At 36.1% G+C, this 23209-nt stretch overlaps 1 protein-coding gene across 2 annotated transcripts; it reads right to left on the bottom strand.

Annotated features, from left to right (window-relative positions):
• Positions 1–2164: 2164 nt before the first annotated feature.
• Positions 2165–22939, bottom strand: LOC147384183 (uncharacterized). 2 transcript variants are annotated; one of them, XM_086425316.1, is made up of 10 exons: positions 22640–22939; positions 22366–22520; positions 19457–19744; positions 17686–17815; positions 14495–14602; positions 14277–14379; positions 14071–14196; positions 10748–10941; positions 8123–8250; positions 2165–2457 (listed from the first exon to the last, which is right to left on the bottom strand). In XM_086425316.1, exons 1-9 carry the CDS (start codon positions 22690–22692, stop codon positions 8154–8156), a joined length of 1254 nt encoding a protein of 417 aa, XP_086281442.1. In that variant the 5' UTR covers positions 22693–22939; the 3' UTR covers positions 2165–2457; positions 8123–8153. The 2 variants fall into 2 exon arrangements, with proteins under 2 accessions (XP_086281442.1, XP_086281441.1); XM_086425315.1 differs by lacking the exon at positions 2165–2457 and having other exon boundaries at positions 7991–8250.
• Positions 22940–23209: the final 270 nt, after the last annotated feature.

Raw genomic sequence — 23209 nt, 5'->3', positions numbered from 1 at the left:
ATATGTACTAAAGCTGTTGTTTTACTTTAAACCAAGAGGACTCATTCAAGTCTTCTTCCAACCACCAAAAAATTTCAACTCAGATCACCCCCACTTTTTTTTTTCTTTTTTTCTTTTGAGTTCCTTCTCTTCATCTTCATCAATATTTCTGAGATTTAACAATGTTGGGTGTTCTTATAACTACTCTTTTACTGTGTTCTCTCCCCCAAATCCTTTGTTCATCAACAGATGAAGGCTCCCTCACACTCACATACAAGGGAGGGAAGATCATGACTAGACCTATAACCGTCTCTCTTCTATGGTTCGGTGTCGGTTGGCATGAAAAAGGAAGAGATGCACTACGAAATGCCATCACTTCTCTAAATCCTTCAAGATATTCTAATGAGAATTCCGATGTACCGACGTTAGGAAACTGGTGGCAAATAGTACAACAATACAAAGATGGTTCCAACGTTCCCATTACTGATACAGTGGATGTGGGTGCCGAGTGCTTTTACACGGGCCACCATCTCAACATTACATTAGACCAAGTGGTCCAAGTCAGTCAGTCCGTGTTTAACAAGACTTTAATCGATGGGTTTGGTGGGAAATTGAACTGCACACAGGTTTTCGAAGTCAACGATGACACAATATATCATGTTATGTTCTCAAAATCCGTGATGTTCTTAGATGGGCAGACATCGTTTATAAATTGGTGTAGTGGGAATTTTGAGGTGGAGGCGTCTAAAGGGGTGGAAGTGAAAATGGTGTGGGCGAGGGAACCACAAAAAGCCGACGACCAATGTTCATGGATGTTCAATGGAGACTATTACCTCGGTCCGCCGAATGGAAATGAGAAGATCGATAGCTTGGTGGGTTATACACTGGCGAAGATTGCCGAAGAGGTCAGCAATAGAGATGGTAGAGGATGGAGTACTAGTGATGGTAGTGGACTGAGTCTCAGTGGTTTATGTACTTCTCTTTTGGAAAGAAGAGTTGGTGATGTTCCTTTGTTTAAAGATGTACAAAGAAATGTGAGTTTCAATGTAGTTGGATTGAAGGGTCATAGATACATGGTGCAACATATATGGGACCAGCAGATCAGGAATTGTGCCCTGAAACTCTCAGGTATTTAACAACCAATACAAGTAGTAAAGTAAGTAAAATACACAACTTCTCACCTAAAATAATTATTGTTTTCAAGAATTTTTAGATGCACAACTAAGATAAAGTAGAAGGGAAGTAAGGATACATTTTGCATTGAATTCTATTTATGCTAATTTGTCCATCACTTAAAGCAAGTGCAATAAGTCCAGGATATTGTTGTTTATGGCCTTAATCTCAGGTTAATTCTAGAGGTGTCAATGGGTAGTCGAAAATTCGAATCCGATTCGAATTTAAATTCAAAAAATCTGATATTATTCGAAATTTTCGAATTTCAGATTTGAATTCGGATAGTTTTATATATTCGAATCCTTATCGGATACAAATTCGGATATTAACATTTCGAATCCGATAATATCCTATTCAAAATAATATATAATATATATTATTTTATTTGATTTATTTATTATATACATAGTATAATATATAATAGGTTTTTTAAATAATAAAAAATCAATTGGATAAGGAAAAATTATGTTTTATTTTTTAAGATACAAATTATTCGAATTCTAATTGGATATTATCCGATATCTGATAGAATAATCGGATTCGAATTCGAATAGAGTTTTAGAACAGCCGTTGGATTCAAATTCGAATTCGAATATCAGATAAAAATTTCAGATTTGGATATTGTTATATTTGAATCAATAAGCATCCGTTGACAGCCCTAGTTAATTTTCTGGAAGATTTGGGTTCAACGCAAAGTGTCAGGCGTTCTGGGTCAACAAGCCCCCAATGGGAAGGAAGCCCTAGGATGCCATATATACATATTCTATTGAAAACCCTAAATTGTATTATATTTTTCCTTACTTCATCAATAAGAAATTTTCACCGCCAACCGTGGATGTAGGCAATTTTATCGAACCACGTAAATCTTGTCTCAGTGTGATTTGTTCTTTATTTCTCCTTTGCATTTTTCTTAATTGTCTGGATCGTAGTTTATTTGGGTGCTTCCGCACAACAGATTAATTTCGACAGACGAGATAACTAATAACACTTGATCGACTCAAACTATTGATCAGATAGAATTTGTTAAATAATGAATCATATTTTATTATGGTTGGCTTATTTCATCTCCTTCAAGTTTGAATCCAAATTCTTGTGTGCAGAACCATGTGGAACTAACACTGTTACACTGAGACAGCCCAAAGGATACATAAGTGCAGGAATAACAGTAAATCACACTGATGGGCTTCAGCCATATCCTCCTAACCAGAAATGTCAGTGGACAATCCAATACCCAGCAGCAAAGTTCATCTCTTTCTCCCTCAATTACCTGTCAACTACATCAGATGGTGATGATCATCTCTGGATCTGCAAATCAGACTCAATCTTACAAGGATGCTCCAATATTCAGTCGAGTAAAAATGGGATTTTCGACAAGAATCTCAAGTTTATAGGCTCAAGAGCATATGTCACGTTCAATAGTGGGAACTACGTGTCCACTAAGTCGAGAGGATGGGAACTCAGTTACTCTGCAGGTAAGCTAAATTTAAGCTCATGTTCAGTTTTCTCAAGATACCTAGTAGAGTTACAAAGGTTTTGAAATGGCAAGTGATAAAGGCGCCCAGCAATTTAACTTGGGCAGCCAACGTATTTTTGAAAAACCGAATATTTGCTTTAGTGGGCCAGATTTGGGCACCCAGACTTTTCTCAAAAACTTGACTAGTGTCAATAGGATCCTATCGACATGCCTTAATGGAGTCTACAGGATCCTGTCGACACTGCCTAAAAAAACTTTCTGATAGCATGTTGACAGGGCCCTATCGACATAGAAGCTTTTTTTTTTGCTCATGTCAATATGGCCTCAATATTGTCGACAGGACCATGTCAACGCTGCCTAAAACATGGGTGCCCCAGCTAAATATATGGGTGCACTTAACACGAGCCTTTCCAAATATTTTCAGGACTCTGTAATGGGAAAGAAGATGTTTATGATCATAATGGGGTAATCGGCTATGCTCCCCATGATGGATTTTCCTACGTAGAAGGGCTTAGTTGTCAATGGGTCCTTCATGGGAAACCAGGAACATCTGTGTCTTTGAGCTTCACACACATCAACACTTCAAAGGACTTGGACTTCCTCGCTATATATAATGATAATGGTGAAGATAAAGATAGGGTCTCTCAGATCAGGAACTTCTCGGGAATATTTTTCGGATCCAATCTCCCTCGTATAAACTTAACGGGTAAGGTTATAATCATATTTGCTACCCAGACAGAAAATGGCACGGGTTGGTCCGCCAATTTTGACATATCTTCACCTATTAATCGGAGCATGTCACCTTTGCTTGTCGTGATTATTGTGTCAGCGGCCATATTAATAGGCTTTTTTCTTGCTTTGATCACTTTGGCCATCTTCAGATACAAAAGAATGGTTAGAAATAGAAAGAACGGAGACGAAAAACTAGTGTTAATAAGGGTAAAGTTTAATGAGGTTCAGAATTGTATAGGTGAAGGCCCTCATGCAATTGTCTACAAAGCAAATTTAACAGATGGGAGTATAGTGGCAGTTAAATCTCAAAGAGAGACAATGAGCAGAACTGATTTAGAAGAAGAAATTTTACTTAAAACCTCCTCTCACCCAAATATTGTTTGTTTAATGGGTTATGCTCAAGATGGTTCAGGGAGAAGGCATTTGGTATTTGAGTTCATGAGTAGAGGTACTTTGAGTTGGAATTTGAGAGAACAAGGAGGGACCCTTAGTTGGGAGAAGAGACTAACAATTGCTTTACAGGTTTCCTCAGCACTTCAACTATTGCACATGTACTCATTGCCTCCGATATATCATGGAAACCTTGGATCAGAAAATGTGCTCTTGGATGAATCTTATAATGCAAAACTGGGAGGATTCGGAAGGGCAAATTATTGCACGAATGACAAGTTGAATTTGGAGAAACCGTCGGAGATGAGAGAGGATATCTGGAGTCTTGGGTTATTGTTAGTTGAGCTTTTAAGAGGGGAGACACCGGTCAATGGATCTCTCTCTTATGAGCCTTGTAATAAGGTGACCAAGGTTCTAGAGGTTCCAGAGAATCTTGATCCGAGATTAGAGATTCCTCAAGATGAATGCAAGGTACTGGCTTTGGTAAAATTGGGTGAGATTGCAAAATGGTGCATCAGTAGTAGCCAAAGACTTGGAGGGGACGACACTAGTCCTAAGATAGGTGATGTTGTTTTGGGTCTGAAACAAGTTAAGCAATTGTTCTGCTCTGTTTGAAGCTAAGAGAAAGGAGTATATTATAATATAAGATTTTGTGAATCAAATTTGTTAGAAGCTACAGATAATCAAACATATAGCAATATCTTTTCCATATAAATTGTGTTACAAGGCATAAATAAATGTATAAATTATGTTAGAATATATCAGGTCTGTATCTTCTGAATGAAGTCCTACATTCAGTCTTTAGGGAGTCAATTTGTACATGAAGTCCTACAAGACAATATTATTAAATGTTACGATTTATTTTGCATGGAAAAATGGTATTTTTGATACATTCTCTTTCTAGTTGTATAGAAATTTTCTAGGCCAAAATGATGTATTTTTTGCAGAAAAAGAGTGAAGGAAACAAGAAATAATTATGTAAATTTTTGTTACCAAACTTGCACATAAACAATTTCTCGTTGGATTTTAACTGTTTGGTAATGTTTCTTCAATAATGTCTATTACCTAATGGTTTCTAACAAAATCAATGATGGAAATGGAATCAAATATTTATAATGGTTAGCAAACAGACCACATAGGTAACCACCACCCAAACATCTGGATGTTGAAAATTAGTTGAAGGATAAAATAATCTAAATAAAAAAGTTAAGGACTGTGGGGCCACATCTACTACATCAAAATACCATCCAAAAATTTGAACTAGAATTCTTGTTGAACAGGTCTATGTGAGAAACCCTGGTTGGGTCATATGGTTATTTGCACTCAATCCTGGAAAATGTAAAGGGACAATGGATTTTAGATCAAGAATTATTATTCCCAACAAGACATCTAGGAGATAGAGACCGTCCACTTCACGACCACTCCCTGTCGTCTTCCATGTCACCAAGTCCTAAAAAACATAATCAGTTGGGGGGGAAAAAAAAGTTACACAACAATTTAACCCTTTGGTAAGACCACTGACAAATAATAAATTTGCAGACAACTTTGGAACATGAAGAATGGAGAAAAGAGATGGGTAGTTATTGAGATGGATATCACCTTTCCCCAAATATAAAGAATATGAAACCATGAGCAACTTTCACTTCATATTTTCATCACAATGGGCTATTATCAAGGAAAAATGATAATCCAGGCTGGGCAGGATGAGAAGTGATAGACTAGATACCTGACTGAGTAAAAGACGTGGAAGCAAATGGACCTTCTATTTGAGACAAGAGACAACAAAGATGAACCATTTCACCCACACAGACTGTCTGAGACTAAGGATGAATCTCCATCTGATTTGACTTGAGGGGCAAATGTGGAGAAGGGAGGCAATAAGGCAGCTACATGGCCAACAGAAGGATTAGTCAGACCTGGGCGATTGAATTTTTCCAGTTTTCTAGGAAGGTCCCAACAGCTGTCTCAGGTATGAGCCCTCCCACAATTATTACACTTCAGCTTATCTTTCTCATCAGGCACCCTTGGTTTCCGAGTAAATCCTTTATTTCCCTTAGAAGTCCTAGAAGTGACAACTAGGACTGACTGTCTGATGGGAACATCAAAGCTTGAAGAGTATATTTTGTGTTTATTTAGTTTTCTGTTTTGGATTTTATTTTTGAGTTTCTTGGACTTATTGTCATGTATTATTAGCCCATGGTCTCAATATAATGTTGGGGGTAGTTTAGTAACTTTAATATGCCTTTTATTTAAGTTTATAAAGTTGAAAATTTAGGAGAGATTATGTTATTATAATTAGGGTTTTATGAATTTCTTTATTTCATACTTTAGTTTTATTAGGATTCTTACATTGATTTTCTTTATATAGATTAGAGTTCGCCCGTGCCTACGGCACAATAATCCTCTTTGAGGGTTAAGGGGGTAAGAGCGGAAAAAAATAAAATTAGAGGGATATTATTAAAAAAATTGAGGTGAAGAGGTGAAAATGAAAAAATAATAAAGTAGGTTAAAGAGAGTATATAATAAAGTTAGAGGGAGTGAAGAGGAAAGATATAAAGTGTAGTGTAGGTCGATGGGACATTTATCCACCCACAAAACTGTAGCTGAGGGGACATTTATCCCACCTCAAAACACAAAATTGTAACAACTCAGTTGTGTTTTATTATATAGATTGTATTAGAATTTATTGGTGAAAAGAGTTTATAAATAAAGAATATTTCTTTCAATAGATTTTCTTAGTGTGAGTTCTCCATCATTCTTGGTATGATTACAAGAAACCCTTGGTGTGATTCCAAGGTTCTATCTTTCCAACACTTCTCTTTCTTTTCTAATCTTTTTTTTTTTTTCTTGATTTGTTTTCTAATATTCTTGTCCTTGATTTTCTTGAATTTTTTATTTTTGCTACTTCAATAAGTGGTAAGATGTGTGGAAAGTTGTTCCCACATCCTAAGTTCAAACCCCCTTGAACCCATACTTCTTATGTAACCACTAACCCATCATTACCTATCAAAAAAAAATATACAAAAATTCTTGAGACCAACAAACCTTAGTCCTTGATCTTTAATTTACAAACCGCAACCTTCAAACTTTTCCTTTACCCTATAAAACCTAAACCCCTAAGCATAATTGCAAAATGCTATAATTACGAATCTTTAACCCAAATCCCAAACAAGATTCCCTAACTAACCCCCCATTTTCATTTTTTTTCCCTCTTCGTCTTGCATCACTGTCGCTGGTTGGAATTACTTGTTGCATTCCTTTCTAACGACTGTCCTCACTTAGCCCAATGTAGGAAATTCATCTCTACCCAATAATTTCACATATTAACTCATACTAAGAATCCAACCAAGCTATATAATATATACTTGACTACGATATCGTTCTCTGTCGACATATATACTCCATACCAATATGTAATAGTAATCCAACTATTCCCCTAATCCCTGAATAGTGGAATAAAAGGTGATCATACTCTTTTTCCCTGAAGCTTACAAGTAGAGTTTTTTAGGCTTTTATTTTTTTTGGTTTATTTTTAATCAGGAACCTTATTGCAAGAATATTACAACCCTGAGTTGCAGGGGGTAGTGGTAATTTAAAAGTTCTATTTTTGTTTTTTTTAAACCCATGTCCAAGTATAGTTAGGTTTTGTTTCTATAAATTCTTTTAGTTAGAAAGTGGAGATCAAATCCTTGTTTGATTTGATTTATATTTTAGTGGTCTAATCTTGTTAGGACTCTAAGATTAGGTTCCTTATTTGGTATTTTAGTCTTATTACGATTCTTAGACAGGTCATCTTTATTCTTGATGTGATTCCAAAGTTCTATCCTAATATCTCTTCTCTTTATCTTCTAATTTTATTCTCTTTTCTCATTTTTCTTCTATTTTTCTAGTTCTTGACTTTGTTTAATTCAAGAACTCTTGACATCTTAATTCTTGAGTACTTGAAACCCCCAAACCTATTAGTATTGTTTCCTTTACCCCAACATTTTACCATATAAATCTAAACCCCAAACCGTAATTGCAAAACATTGTAGTTAAAACCCGCAACCAAACCCTTAAGGCTATGATGGTCTGGTGATTTTTGGTACCCATTGTTAACTATCCCATACTGATGAAACATAACCATTTAACAATTTTTATACATAAATTATGGTACTGCTAGTTATTTTGTAAAATGCGAATGCTCAAACTTAAGGGTATGCTAATCTTCCAAGAATTGAGGGATATGTTAGCAATCCCATAGACCTAAAGAATATTCAAAATATTGCAGCACTAACATTTTGAAGTTTATACAACCATGAAACATATCTCAGAGACGTTATAATCTTGGCACAATGCATGTAGTATTTTGATTTAACTTAAAGAGAAACTTACTCAACACTAGCCAAAATCCAAGTGATATATTTCAATTTCCAGAAGTTGTTCTTCGTTGCGTTACAAAATCATCGGCAGAGTAATATTCTGCTATGAGTCGGTACATATACGATGGATTATGCCCTCCCCTGTAAAGAGAGAATGAACGGTCAAAACAAATTACCAAAATTGTATGAATACCAAAGAGAAAGGAGGAACTATATATTCGGCTATTAATTTCAAGCCAGCTACCTTTTTATTTGAACCGCTTTATATTCTCTTTGTATTTGGACCCACATTCTTTGTTTTTACTGATTAATTAACTTCCTACATAATTTCTTTTGTATTCAAATTGGTATTTACTTTCTATTCAACAATAGCTGTTTTGAGTATGTCTTGTATATAACAAAAGATATCTTGTTGAAGAAAGCAACATTCTAGACATGTTAACTTTCAAAAGAAGATTACTTTCAAATAAAGGTAATACTTCACTTACTAGACGAAGAAAGGTGTATGGGCCTACAAGCATGTTAATAATATGGCCATGAACATGAACTTGGGCAACATCAGATACCCACTTTTTCGGGCCAGCAATTGTAGAGTTTACAGGTCTAAGCCTGACGCCATAATTGTTCTTTACTTTCTCGCCTTTTGTTCCTTGGCTTTCGAAGAGGGTATTGATCTTCCTCTCATTCTAAGGCTCAGGATATATCCAAGGTGTACTAAACTTCGTTGAGTTACAAATTCAGAATTAATTCAAGGAAGCTTAACTCAACATGGAGAAATTTTATAAAGATTTGCTGACTCAAAGAAGTTTGGAGAATTTTAAGACCAAAATGTGGAAATGGTGGAATAAGCATGATGACAATACATGAATCATTATGTCATTGGTAGAGATGTCTGGATTTTTCAACTGGCCGAGAAGCATCCCAAGATTGAGACCATAAACCATGAATGTAACTACCATGCTGGTTTGTCATGAAAAGACTTTTGAGCCTCTCCGCAAGTATCCTATGGCTATGAGCTTCTTCGTGGGATTTGTCGTGATAACAAGCTCAGAACAAATCAAGGGCCATTTTGAGCCCGCAATTGAAGAGTTAATATGTTTTGGGCATCATCATTACTATTTCTTTTTATTCTTCTTCCTTGGCAAAAAAGGGTCTCAATCCTCCAATGCTTCTAGGGATTATATGCTTACATGCTTCCAATTACTTGTCTACACCAATAAATATCTTAAAAGTTAGGTATATATGCAAAAAATTTGTTAAATTAAGTAGGGGGTCTTGGGAATTGGAAGTTGGTGTGTCGACCTAGGAAAGTAGGGGGGCTTGGCTTTAGAAGATTTATATCCGTGAATAAAGCTTTGTTCGGGAAGTGGTGTTGGCGTTTTGGTATTGAAAGGGAGGAGCTTTGGAGAAAAATTATTGCCGCGAAGTTTGGGGAGGATACAGGAGGGTGGAGTAGCTTGCCTAGTACTACCCCGTTTGGTTGTGATGTTTGGAAAGGCATCTCGAGAATAGGAAGTATCTTGGGTGAACATGTTCGTTTCGAGGTTGGGAGAAGGGATCGCATTTTGTTTTGGGAAGATGGTTGGTGTAGCGAAACCCCATTGCAGTTTTTGTTTCCAGGCCTATACTCTATTTCCACGAGGAAAAGAATGCATGTTTTAGCCTTCTTGGTCCCGAACGAGAGAGGTGAGTCCTAGGATTTGGGTCTTAGAAGAAAACTTAATGATTGGGAAATCAAAGACGCAATCTCTATCTTGGACTTGCTAGCCTCAATGAGACCTTCGATAGATGGGGTTGATTGCCAGATGTGAAAAGGTACTATGGATGGTCGCTTTTCTATCAAATTCTTCCATTCCCTTCTAGAAGGCAACCAAGAGGCATGTTTTCCTTCCTCAATTATTTGGTCCTCAAAGGTGCCGACCAAAGTTTCCCTTTCTAGTGTGGTTGGCGGCTTTGAATCAACTCCCCACAATTGATGTCTTTCGGTGCAAGGGTCTTGGGTTGATGGATTATTGTTGTTTGTGTAAGTCTAGTGGGGAGCCGGTCGATCACATTCTCATGCATTGCAATCAGGCCTATGCCATTTGGTCTCATTTCCTCTCTCTTTTCAAGGTTTCTTGGTGCCATCCTCATTCGGTCGTTTCTCTTCTCTTTGGCTAGAAGAACCCTTTTCTTGGTACTAAGGTAAGAATTCTATGGAATTTAACACCCTTTGCAATTTGTTGGGGATTGTGGAAAGAAAGGAATTCCCAGACTTTCGATGTGAAGGTAAGCACATTAGAAGAGATTACCTTCAATATTTTCGGCTTGTTGTTCTATTGGTGCAAGCAATTCAAAGAATTTCGGGGCGTTTTCTTCGAAGAGTTTGTCTTTAGATGGGATTCTGTGACTAGGGAGTAGCTTACTTTTTTTATTTTGCTTTTTCTATTCTTCTCTCTTTCAGTCTTTGTTTCCTTCTCTTTGTAGTCTTCGAGGACTCCTTGTCCTCTCATCAATAAAAAATATACTTATCATATATATATAATCAGCAATGTTAAACATGTGTATTCTACACAACTCAAACAAAGATGAAATAGACAGGTGTTTTCGGGAACTTCTCCATAATTGCAAGTGTTACAGAAAGAGAGAGGGAACTTACGTGTCAGTGATAAAAAGACTAACAAGCTTTGGAGGCACATAATCAAATGCAGGATTAACAACATGAAGAAGAGGAGAACCACTGCCACTTCCAAAATCCATGCAATCTGAGAACTTTCCAAAATCCAGCAATTCAGAGGGTGATCTCAGATCATTCAGCAAAACTTCTGGATTGTGTGGATACAAGGGACACAACTGTAATAAAGACAAGATAACATCAAACGACGGGATACATTAAAGGTATCCACAATTCGGTAATAAAGCAGTATAAAGAACTAACACAGGAATAGTTCATGGACAAAATTCAATGCTAAAAGAAAAGAAAAATGAAAGAACAAATTGCCAAATCTAACAACTTTTTTTTCATTAAAAAATTTGCATATTACATTATTAGCCTTAGCATAGTGACAAAGTCGGAGTTCAGGAATAATTCGGCAAGAGAAAGCTTCAGAAAAAATCTGCAAAAGTTGATAAAGTTGGGCTCGGATAAATTAAAAATAAAAATAACATGTTTAAGTAAAAAAAATGTAGTTCATATATTAAATGATAAAATAACACTTAAAAAATGTAAAAATAAAAATAATATATGATTTTTGAAAAGAAAAGTTGTCAATTAAATCACGATTAATCGTGATATTTTGAAAATCTAAGATTTTTTTTCAAAACTTTGGGATTTTTTGAAAAAAAAATCGTGATTTAATCAACAACTAGTTTAATTGTGATTTTTTTTTTTTTTAAATCACAGATTTTTGTCACCATGAGCCTTGGCCTAGTTCATTCTCCAAAGGTCTCACCTTCTGTGAAAACCAAGGACAGATTATAAATTTCGGAAAAACCAATGTTATACTACCGACTCTCAAATAAATTAGCAACACAGGATGGTCTATTCAGAATAATGTGTTTGTATTGGATATTTGCATGTTAAGTGTACATGTTGAACTATCCCATATCCTTGCCATCTCTGGTTATAAACATTTGTTAAAATAGTTGTATTGCATGTGTATAGATGGGCGGACATCTCTACTCTTAGTTTGTACATCAAAAGTGTTTATGCTGAAACATCAAATTATGTGTTTGACTAACATAGAGAAATACATTAGAAAGACACAGGAAAATATCTAGATAATCAACTGCAATAATAGTAAAAACAGATCCTATAGGAAACAAAAAAATAAAATAAAAAATAACAATTTGGCAAAACATGATTTAGTTACCAGATCAGGCTCAGGAATCTCGAACCCAATGGTAAGATTTAGGGTCAGCAAAACCAATCCTGTTCCTCCATTAAATTTGTTCATAGCCATGTCTTTTGTTATTTAAAGAGTGCTCATAAAATGGTTTCAAATCTTATCCGAGACTGAGATGACTCGCCCGAGTCATCTCGGTATCTTCCATGAACGAGACGGACAGACGTGGCATCTCAATTGTGTGGAATCTCGCAAGATAAACAAGACAACTTGGATGAGATTTTGCAAATCTCGTCCGATTTAGTAAAAGCCGAGTTAATTGGGATTTTGTATGTTTCAATTAAAGGAATTAATTTTTTTAGAATATAAATACATATTATCTATAAATAAAATATGATTTTGGGACCAACATCTTTTAATCAACCTTATTTTATAAATAAAAAAATAAATAATAAATAACTTAAAACTATTTTCATATAAAATAATAATAATTATAAACTGAGTTAAATGATTTATCTTGTCCGAGATGAGTTGACTTGTCTAAGACAACTCAGTCTTATCCATGAACGAGACATCAAACCGAGATTTGAAACCATGGTTCATATCAACTTTCACTATCTCAATCCACGTTCTTCAAAAGCACAACTCCACTTAAGCAGTGAATCAAATGTGTAGTATGAGAAACTTCATTTGTTTCACGAACGTGGGAAGAGCCAACGTAACTCCACGAAGCAATGAATTCCTTGGGGCCACCCTCCAGGATCCGGTTGACCCTCGACTCAACCAGTTGCACATAGGACTTTCCAAGGGGGCAGTGCTTGTGACCATGGGATTAGTCTCACCCGAAGGGTGGAATACCACAATAAGCAACTAAAAAAATGTATCAGAACACTAAAATTTGTTTGGTTCCAGGGTCTTCTTTTCTGTTTTCCTTTACACTTTCCCGTCTCTTTACATCAATACCCACCTGTCACCTAGGATTTGACGTTTCTTTTTTATTATGGGATTTCAATCCCAGGACGTGTTCTCGTGGTAAAATGGGGTGATGACGCTCTTTACGTCAAGAAACATAGAGGGTACGATGTGTTAATCTTGAAGTTTAAGGCTATAGTTGCTGGAAATCAAGTTTAAAAGGTTGTGTAATGTCAAACCATGTCTTACCAATTTCCACATTAAAAGTGAGAGGGAACTCATTTCTGTTGGTTGCCCAGGTTGGCCAAGACAATATAAAATATGATGATTATGCAAAACAATGTGATGTCATCTAAAATGGGGTAACGGCAATTTTCACTCACAATTTCAGCATCTATGTATCTGGTGTTATAAAATATGCCAAAATATTTATACCAGCATTGAACATGCACATTCCCAAATACTATTTCAAAAGCCAAATAAACCATCAAAATTATTTGCTCAACTTAAAATTTCCAACAAAAAAGGCCTAGAGTTGAACAGGTGAAATGACCAAGCATTCCAAATATAGTGATTTTAAATATTAACCACTACCATTCCACCACCAAAATGAACCTTACAGAACCCAGACAAAAAATCTTCATCCATATAATAAAACACAATAGTGGGTCCCACCGTTTCTACAGTTTTGTGGGGGGATGAACGTCCCATCCACCTACAGTGGAGTGGGGTTCACACTACCGACTTTATTATCTTTATCCTCTTCATCCCCTTCGATTTTATTGTCTTTCCTCCCCTCCCCCTCCTTCTAATGTCTCTCCAATTTTACCATTTTTCAATAATGCCCCTTAAACTTTATTATCTTTCCTCTTTCACCCCTTTAACCAACTTTATTGTCTTTTCATCTTCTCCTCCTTTCTTAATAATACCTCTCCAACTTTATTATTTTTCATCTTTTACCCCCTTAATCTCAAAGATTTTTTATAATACTCCAACTTTATTATTTTTCAGCTTTTACCCCCTTAACCCCAAAGAGTCCTATGGCACGGGAGAACTCTAGTTCTACTATAATGTGTAAAATAACAATGATTTCACAAAAAGACCCATTGAAAACTGTCCTTTTTTTCATTGTTATTTTTCTATGTGAGTGTTGAAATGGTGGTGTTAGAAGATGAAAAGGGAGGATAAATACATGCGAGACAAGATCGCTCTTATACCAGCATACCTTGTGACTACCAGCAACCACAACAAATGGAACAGCATGCCTTTGAGCTGCAAGTGCAACCATATTCAACCCAACAGGCGCTATAACCCCACCATTGGCCATGATGGCATGAGCTCCGACAATAACCTTTACATTAATATTTTCAAGTTAATAAATATCCAAGAAACCATCAATGAAGGGAAAACAATGGCAAAGTTATCACATACCATATTCACTCGAGATATCATGGCAAAAACTGCAGAATCAGTAATAATTGTGGTTTGTAAGCCTCTCCCAACCAACTCATTTGCAAGATCATGGCCCTGATACCTAATAGACCAATGTAACAACAAAAGCTGATCGAGTAGTAGCGAATACGAAAATAATTCAAGCTAACGTGATGGTTTATTGCCTTGCAACATAGAGATAGCCACCATTTCCATACCTTGGAGCACCCTCTGCAACAAATACACGGAATGATCGCTTTTTCTCCTTTGCAGCACAGAGGAACTCCCTCACTGTTTTTGAACGGCCCAGAGTTAATATTATCTCACTGACAAAACACAATTAATTCGTTCAGCAAATGCCAAGAGAATGCAAGAGAAACATCTAAACATTAAACTAAAAGGTCTACATTAACAAACCACAAACATAGAGATTGATAGATATAGATTGTCAAGTAAAAGAGAAAAATAGAACTTAGGGAGGAAAGTACGAAAGAAATAGTAAATCATAAGACAAGTTTGGAGAGTGGAGTTAAAAGAAAAAAAACCAAGAATATGGTTTCTCTACAACAAAGAAAAGTTGATACCACAGGCTCAACTATTCCTGTCAAGTTACAATATTTGTGCAAAATCAATCCACTGAAAGGAAACCATATCCTCTGGCAGGACTTGTCGAAAAAAAGAAAAAAAAAAAAAAAAAATTATCCCAGTATTTAGGAGGCTACCAAGATGGGCCAACTACTCTTGAACTTCCAATTAGATTAAGAGAATCACCCTCAAAATCAAGCACACATCAGACACCAAAGATGTTTAAATTTGTTCCAAAGGAAATAATGGCATATGTCACCCCCACTCTCCTGATGAATAAAATACCACATCTTACCATGCTCATCTTAAATATTTGACTCATTATAGTCCAGGATTGTTCTTTACTTAAAACTATCATTTAACTGTAAACTACCCTAATCCATCATTTACCCTAAGAGGCAGAAGTGTGTGCACATGTGTGCACTCAATAGGTCTACCATACAACCCATCTTAGCGATAGGAAAATCCTCCATGATTTTCTCAACATTCGAATTTGAAAGCACCACACATCTAGCCTCGTTGATTGCAACATCGGTTCCTACATCAGCTAGAGTCCCAATTTCCTTGAATGGCTCACCAACAACCATCATAATGTCAGGTTCAACTCCATCAGAATCCGAATGTAACTTCATCACTAGCCTCACCACCATCTTCTCCTTCATATTTCTAGCTTATCCTTCTAGATTGGAACAATTTCTTCAGTGTCTATGATAACCAATTGGTTTTGTTTGATTCCAATGTTTCTCCCTCAAGACTTCCGCTAAATTTTTTTTCTATGTTCTTGTTTGTTTCATCCTCAAATGGGCACTTCTTTGTTAACCAACCATCTATCCCAAAAGGTCCACCTATTAGAAAGGGGGCGAACAATGACTACAAGAGGGTCACGGGTACGATAATACATAACAACCAGGAGCAGGCGAATCACAAGCTCAACACTCCCCCTCACACAAAGCGTGGAAAGAATTGATCCCGTAACATATACAGACCTCCTGCTCTGATACCATGTTGACCAACCAGCTATCCCAAAAGGTTGACCTGTTAGGAAGGGAGCGAATAATGAATATAAGAGAATCATGGGCTAAATAGGGGTACGATAATATGTAACACTAGGGAACAAGCGAATCCCGCACTCAACATTCTCTAACTTTTGTCCTTGTTCAAAGCGGAAAAAAAAAATAGTAGACCAACAATGATCCATGGTTGATTGGTTGCCAAAAAACGCTCGTCCCATATTCCACTAATACAAGATTTGGATATCACTTTGTCAAATCAAATATAACACAAGCTTTTGCACCATTCGACTATGTGCCTTTTCTCGTAGCATGATCAATCTCCAGTACCTTTTCAATTACAGATGCCAAACCCTTAAGATTCTTCTCTTCATAGTAAAACAACGACAAGATATAGGAAAGTTACCCATCTTGGCACCATCCATGGATCTATATCTAAAGGTCAAAATAACGAAGACCATTTGAAGACCCTCATAATAAATATTGCAATTGTGATTTGTTCTTTCACCAATATCTCAATCATGTATGGGTGAGATGAAAATTTTAACATAACACGTTTGTAATCGATTGTAGATGCCTCACATGAACCTCCAATTTTCCAAGCACTAATGACTTTATGAATCACTTTGAAGTCCAGCTTGAATTGTTTCCCTTGTCAAGGTTTGAAGAATTTTTTGCACCAAGCCAAATCGAACCTTTGCAAAGCCAGCAAAGTGTGATCACTCACTCATACTACCTCAATCCACATTATTTTTTGGCCTAACTCTCACATGTTTATAACCTTCAACTTACATGAACTGAGATTGGACATCAATCTCAAGTCAAAGCTCACCAATTGTCCACAAGTTCCCCCTCTTTCACCTCACAAAACTCCTTTAATATGGATGTTCAATCCATGAGTAACCCCCAATAGATTTGCACAAAGCTGAGATGTTTTGATACTTGTCTTCAAATATCCGAGCATTGAATTCCTTATAAAGGCCCCATCTCAAAGCAAAAGGTAGCACTCTCCATGATCAACGGCATTTGCTCCCCAAGAACTCATGTGATATAGGACATCTACAGTTCTAGTTAGAATCTTAAGTAGTTTCCTAATTCTAGTAGGATTTATTTATATTTCCTAGTTTTAACAGGATTTATATTTTATATTTCTAATAGGATTTATATTTCATAGTTTTATTTTAGGAGTACAATTCCTTGTTAGTTTCTAATTTATTTTAAAATTCGTTTTTATTCTTTAGGCTATTATTAGAAATGCATAGAAGTGTCCAAATTGAGTTATGGTAGGTTTGAAAGTTAGTGTTATATTATACATAGATAGAAAGTTACATTTTAATATTTTAAAAGGTTCCTAAGTTGTTATGATGGAGTTATCTATATAAGAAGCTCCAAAAACGAAATTCAAGAAATTCCAAAAGCATATCAATTCAATTATCTTTTCTATCTTAATTACTTTTTAGCTCTATGCTTTATTTTCTTTCAAGCTATTGCTTGTTTATCAATTGAATCTATTGATTCAAATTGATTTTGTGTTCCATTGAACACAAACTCTCAATTTCTTATGAATCTATTGATTCACACGCTTCCGCTATGTCCTCATGTGCCCACATCTCAAACACCTCTATGGAAGAAACAATATTCCTATAAGTACACTTTAGACTCAAGCCCAAAAACAAAACAAAACAACGTGACTCTAACATGAAATTTCTAAAGATCAAATGATTATACATATAACTCTAAAGATATATTACGACACAGAGAGAAAATTTAAAGAGACGAACAAAGCTGATCAATGACATGTAAAAAGAGGCTACTTTTGGTGAATATGTTCCACTGCCTGTTCAGCAATCTGCTCATGGCAAGTGTCAATGTCTTGAATAAGTTCATTAACAGCCTCAATAACATCATGCTTTAGCTTTCGGCTTCTTGTATTTTTATCAGCCGCTGTAAAGGAGAATAAAACACTGAATATCAATATTCATCATTCAGTCGAGTTTATTGACAGTAAATGCTAAAACAGTTTTATACTCAATTCACTTACTTTAGTCATACATATGGTGATTTATAACTTTTAATTGATTTGGCCAAGTTCAAAAAACAAGTAGCATGAAAAATTATCTTTTAGACATTGATGATACAATTCGAACGTCACTAAGCTCGTCAAAGACAAATATATATAATAAAACACAATGGTGGACCCCACTCAACTACAGTTTTGTGGGCGATAAAGGTCCCTTTCAACTACAATTGAGCAGGGTCCATACTACCACACCTTTCCTCTTCTCCCCTTCAACTTTATTGTCTTTCCTCTCCTCCCCCTTCCTCTTTTTCAATAATACTCCTCTAACTTAAGTATCTTTCCTCTTTTATATATATGGGAATGCTAACGTCCAAGATAGTGTGGGGACGTTAGCATCATCCAATAATTTCCATTGACAAAAAATATCCTTCATTCAATGTTAACTCCACTTATTTTTCAATGTTAACTCCACTTATTTAGTAAGGGCAAGAAAGGTCTTTGTACCAAATTATTTATTCAATTCACTCTCTCTCTCTCTCTCTCTCTCTCTCTCTCTCTCTCTCTCTCTCTCTCATAACTCTAATCAATTCAATTCACTCTTTTTGGCTCTCAACGTTGGCTCCCTAATGTTAGCTGTGGAACATTGTCCATATATATATATAAAGGGGAATGCTAACGTCCAAGATAGAGATAGTGTGGGGACGTTAGCATCGTCCAATAATTTTAATTGACAAACAATATCCATCATTCAATATTAACTCCACTTATTTAGTAAGGGCGAAAGGTCTTTGTACCAAATTATGAGAGAGAGAGTGTAGATGACGTGTGAGAGAGAGAGTGAATGGAGAGAGAGAGAAAGTGAATTGAATAAATAATTTGGTACAAAGAACTCTCTTGCCCTTACTAAATAAGTGAAGTTAATATTGAATGAAGGATATTTTTGTCACTTAAAATTATTGGACGATGCTAACGTCCCCACACTATCTTGGACGTTAGCATTCCCCTTTATATATATATGGACAATGTTCCACAGCCAACATTAGGGAGCCAACGTTGAGAGCCAAAATTTGTCTTATATGGGTTAGAAGTTTTAGAATGGGCTGATTTTGTTGTGAGAATGATATTTATGGTAAGGAGATCATCCTCACAAAAAATCAGCCCATTCTAAATCTTCTAACCCAAGTTTTCAAGTTGAAGAATCATGGATCGTCAATTTTACTGTTAATCTGTAAACCACTTTTGATGGGGTGAGAAGTTTAGGAATGGGCAGATATTTTGTGAGGATGATCTCTATGGTGAGGAGATCATCCTCACAAAAAATCAGCCCATTCCGAAACTACTAAGCCATATAGGACAAATTTTGGCTCCCAACGTTGACTCCATGGTTTAAAATATCGGAATGTATTGGTTGATACATATCGGTATCGGCCAAGATCGATACGAAACATTGACCCTGAAATATTGAATGTATTGGAGACCCCATATATATATATATATATGCAAAAGAAAAAAGTAGCTATTTAGAATAAAATTTTGAAAAGGAGGAATAATGCAGAACAGCTCACATTTGCTTTTTCCTTCAGAGTCACCCCCTGAAGAAGAAGTATGAGGAACAGCAGCTGAATCGGGTATACCCTCAAGAAGGGTATGCAGAGAAGGAGCAAGCAGAGTACTTCTGGAAGCAGCAGCAACTGCTGCAGCAGACAGAACTGGGTGGTCATCTTGCTTAACATCATCTTCGTCATCACTTCCGGCTGATAAACTTAACCCCCCAATGGCAGTTGTTGCAAGAGAAAGATCCTCCTCTCTAATGATATGCAAAACACGCCTCACAACATTCCCAACAGCAAGCTCTGCAGTGCAATTCCATCCATATAGCATTGTTATAGAACATCGGCAAATGAGAATCAACAGATCCATTTGTAACTTCAAAACACAGAAATGATTAACAGCATTATACAAAACAACCCATTCCACATTATGTCTAAAACCTCAGACACAACCACCTATTCCAGACATGCATGTTATTCCCTCCATAGAGCATTGTCATAGAAAATCAACAAATGAGCATCGCTACATCCATTTGTAACTAAAAAAGATAGAAACACCTGCCAACATTATACAAAACAACCAGTTGTACATTATGTTTAAAAACCCCACCGCACCCGCCAATCCACACACACACGTTCATGCACATTCCACACTCACCCACATCCCACCTATATGCACACATGCACACAAAGCATGTCTTAGTATGAAATGCAAGGAAAAATTACTCCGAGGAAAAAGAGTCCTGAGGGTATCTCCTTGGAAAGGTACTCTTATCATGTGTGATAAACCATGTACCTCGGGATTCCCAGCTACCATTCTTTGGGAATTCAAAATTCCATCAAAGGTAGCATTTTTTGTATAGAATGCTAACTATCTAGGAGCCTAGACAAGATCCTGACTATAGACAACCCAGACCCGATAGAATTATCATAGTGGACGTTTGTTCTCCTTGCAAAAAGAATGGGGAAAATGTAAATCACTTATTCCTTCATTATGAGATGGCCTTTAAGTAAACCCAAATCTTGGGACAAGGCTGTGTTATCCTTCTTCTTCTTTGAAATTGGTGCTCCTGAAGTTTTAGCTCTAGAGGGAGAGATGTGTGGAGATTTATTGTCCACAGTATATTGAGGTCCATGGAGAAAGAAAGACAGAAGCATTTCAAAGGGAAGGAAAGCCAATTAACGATGCTATTCTCTAAGTTAAAGCTCTTATCTTCTTTTGGTCTATACTCCAAAAAGCGGTCATTTTTAGGATTTTAGGTGGAATAATTTTATGCTAAGAGGTAAATTAGTGTTTTGCTTGTTCCTATTGTCTGGTGATTGTCTAATTGTATTCCCTTAGGATGGTCCCCTCTACTGCCTTGTGTGTACTTCTTTTGTTTCTATGAATAAATTCAAACTTAAAAAATAATAAATAATAAAAAAAGAAGTTAACCTCAAGAATGCTCTTGAGCTTGCAATCATAGTCGTATTGGATTGATTTTGTGTTGTCAGGTTAGTTATTGGAGATGCCGATGAATTGTTGATCTGCTCAAGATAGCCTTGAAGAAGAGCATCGAGTCTATTTCAGTAAGCACTCTATTGACCTCTATTTCTCAAGAATAGAAAGCATTTCAGGGCCCATGTCTTGAACCAAGGAAAATGGTAGACCAGAACCAAGGAAAATGGAGAAACCTCCTCGGAATTTTCGAAATGGTATCCCAAAATGCCCCAACTGCCAATAGGTCCTAGATTCCCAAACCCAATGCCACTAATTTCAAATTTTAGCTACTCATCTAAAGGGGGTTGTCATTGAATGGATAGAAATATGAATCTTCTTTTTTACATTAAAATTTGTATTGAGACATATCTTCAATCAAAGCATGTGTGTTTATATCGTTTCTTACTCTTCGCCCATGTCCTTTTGGAATTTCTTTCTCCCTTTTAGAGCCTTCAATTTGCACAAAGTTTTTTTCTCATTGTTTTGTTATTAGACATTTTTGTACATGCTTGAATCTTCTCACCAGACTTCCCTTTGTTTTATCTTCTATTGGGCTATTCCTAAATCTCATCGAATGTACTCATTCTTTACTTGTTTTTCCTAGTCTCCCGATATTCAACTCTTTATTTTCACCTTTGCAAGTCTCATTCGATGAACAAGTTGTTTCTGGACTACCTGACATTTAACTACATACGCATGGTTGGTATTATTGTTTCTTGAAAAAAACCCATCAATCACATAAAACTTTAAACGTGCTCCTCCAATTTATCCATCCAGCACAAATTGTATGAGTCATATCCTCTCCACTCTCTCTATCCCTATAGACAAGTGAACCCCTAATGGCAAAAAGCTTCTACCTAATATGTCATTCCTGCTTCGGAATCCCATTACCACTTCCAAATCAAAAAATAGTTCAATTAGTACACCATGATACCTGAATAAACTAAAGAACGTAGTCTCAATGGCTTGCTCTTCAATCTTAACTACTATTTCATCCCTATAATTATCCTTATTGAAATAATACTCCATATATTATAACTTGTTACAACTTACTTAACACCTTTAGTTTCTATAGTCTCTCTCCATTATTCAAGTTTTGAATTGCTCAATCTCTAATTTCATCAATAAACACTACATTATATAATCTATAAATAACATATACTTAATAATTATAAACATTGGGTTTCCTTCTAAAACCCTACACATTAAAAATGAAAAAAATGGAAACTTCCTCGTCTCATTACTTATTATTCCATCACTATTCCTACACACACACACACACACACACACACACACACACAAATGGGTTTCCTTGTAAACCAGATATTAAAAAAAGGACGAATTAAACGAAATATAATTGGAAATGTAGGAAACAAAACAAGTGCATTATCATCTAAAATACCGATTGAAGACTTAAAACGAATGAATCTGTTTGAAAGCATACCGACAGGATTCGCTGCTATCAGCTTCTCTCCTACAGACTTTACGGCCTGAACTAATGCACCAGCCTGGTTCGTATGTGGCACTCTTTGCTGAGAAATTACAGACCGAAGCAACTCGGCTGTCTGTCTCGCTGTCGCCTGTGATCCCTCAATTTTACTGCCACACCAGAAAACAGATTAACTGAAAATTCTCCAAACACTATTGATAAATAATCGATCAACTATCACAAAAATCGAATCCGAAAACCAATTTTTACTTAAAAATTTGGGATTTACCGTCTTTTGAGCTTGAGAACGAACTCATTAACAAGGGGTTGAATGTCTGGCATGGCTGTTACCAAATTTTCACCAGAAATTTGAAAAACAAGAGAACTGAAATGAAGAAATTTTTTTGTAGGGTTTTTTGGGGCTGTGAAATGTGAAGAGAGGTGAGTTTAGCTGCAAATAATGGAAATCTAGGGTTTTAGAACTTTAGCATATTCTGCATGTTTTGGGTCTTATCTTTCTTGAAGGACAGAGGCCTGAGAGTGGATTTTGGTAGGGGAAGCTTTTTTATTTGGATGGCCGTCCAGTGTTCTTGTGTGCACAGTCGAGTTATTTTTTGATATGTTAAGGGTTGATGTCGATACTCCAGTTTAGAAAAAAGTTCTGTTGACACACCAACTTTTATTTACTATACACAACTTACAAATCAAGGCACAACACGAAAATTGTATGGGACCAAAAAGTTGCACACCACTAGTGACTGGTTGCACCTCAATCTTAATAATTTACCTCCTTTGTATTTTTTATAATCTTTCCAAACCTACGAATTGTACTTCATTAGTGTCCTCTTTGTTTTAAGAT

This window comes from Akebia trifoliata, chromosome 15 (assembly GCF_017979445.1).
Source record: "Akebia trifoliata isolate Shusen 1 chromosome 15, ASM1797944v1, whole genome shotgun sequence".
Lineage (NCBI taxonomy): Eukaryota > Viridiplantae > Streptophyta > Magnoliopsida > Ranunculales > Lardizabalaceae > Akebia > Akebia trifoliata.
The sequence above is the reverse complement of the archived record's forward strand: the minus strand, read 5'-3'. Positions and strand labels throughout refer to the sequence as shown.

Excerpts from the sequence above, each read along its gene's own strand:
- LOC147384183 (XM_086425316.1), bottom strand. The coding sequence starts at position 22,692 with ATGCCAGACATTCAACCCCTTGTTAATGAGTTCGTTCTCAAGCTCAAA. Across the intron at positions 22,521-22,639 it reads GTTCTCAAGCTCAAAAGACG|TAAAATTGAGGGATCACAGG; the intron begins GTAAATCCCAAA and ends CTGGTGTGGCAG. Across the intron at positions 14,603-17,685 it reads GTGGAACATATTCACCAAAA|TGAGATAATATTAACTCTGG; the intron begins GTAGCCTCTTTT and ends GTGTTTTGTCAG.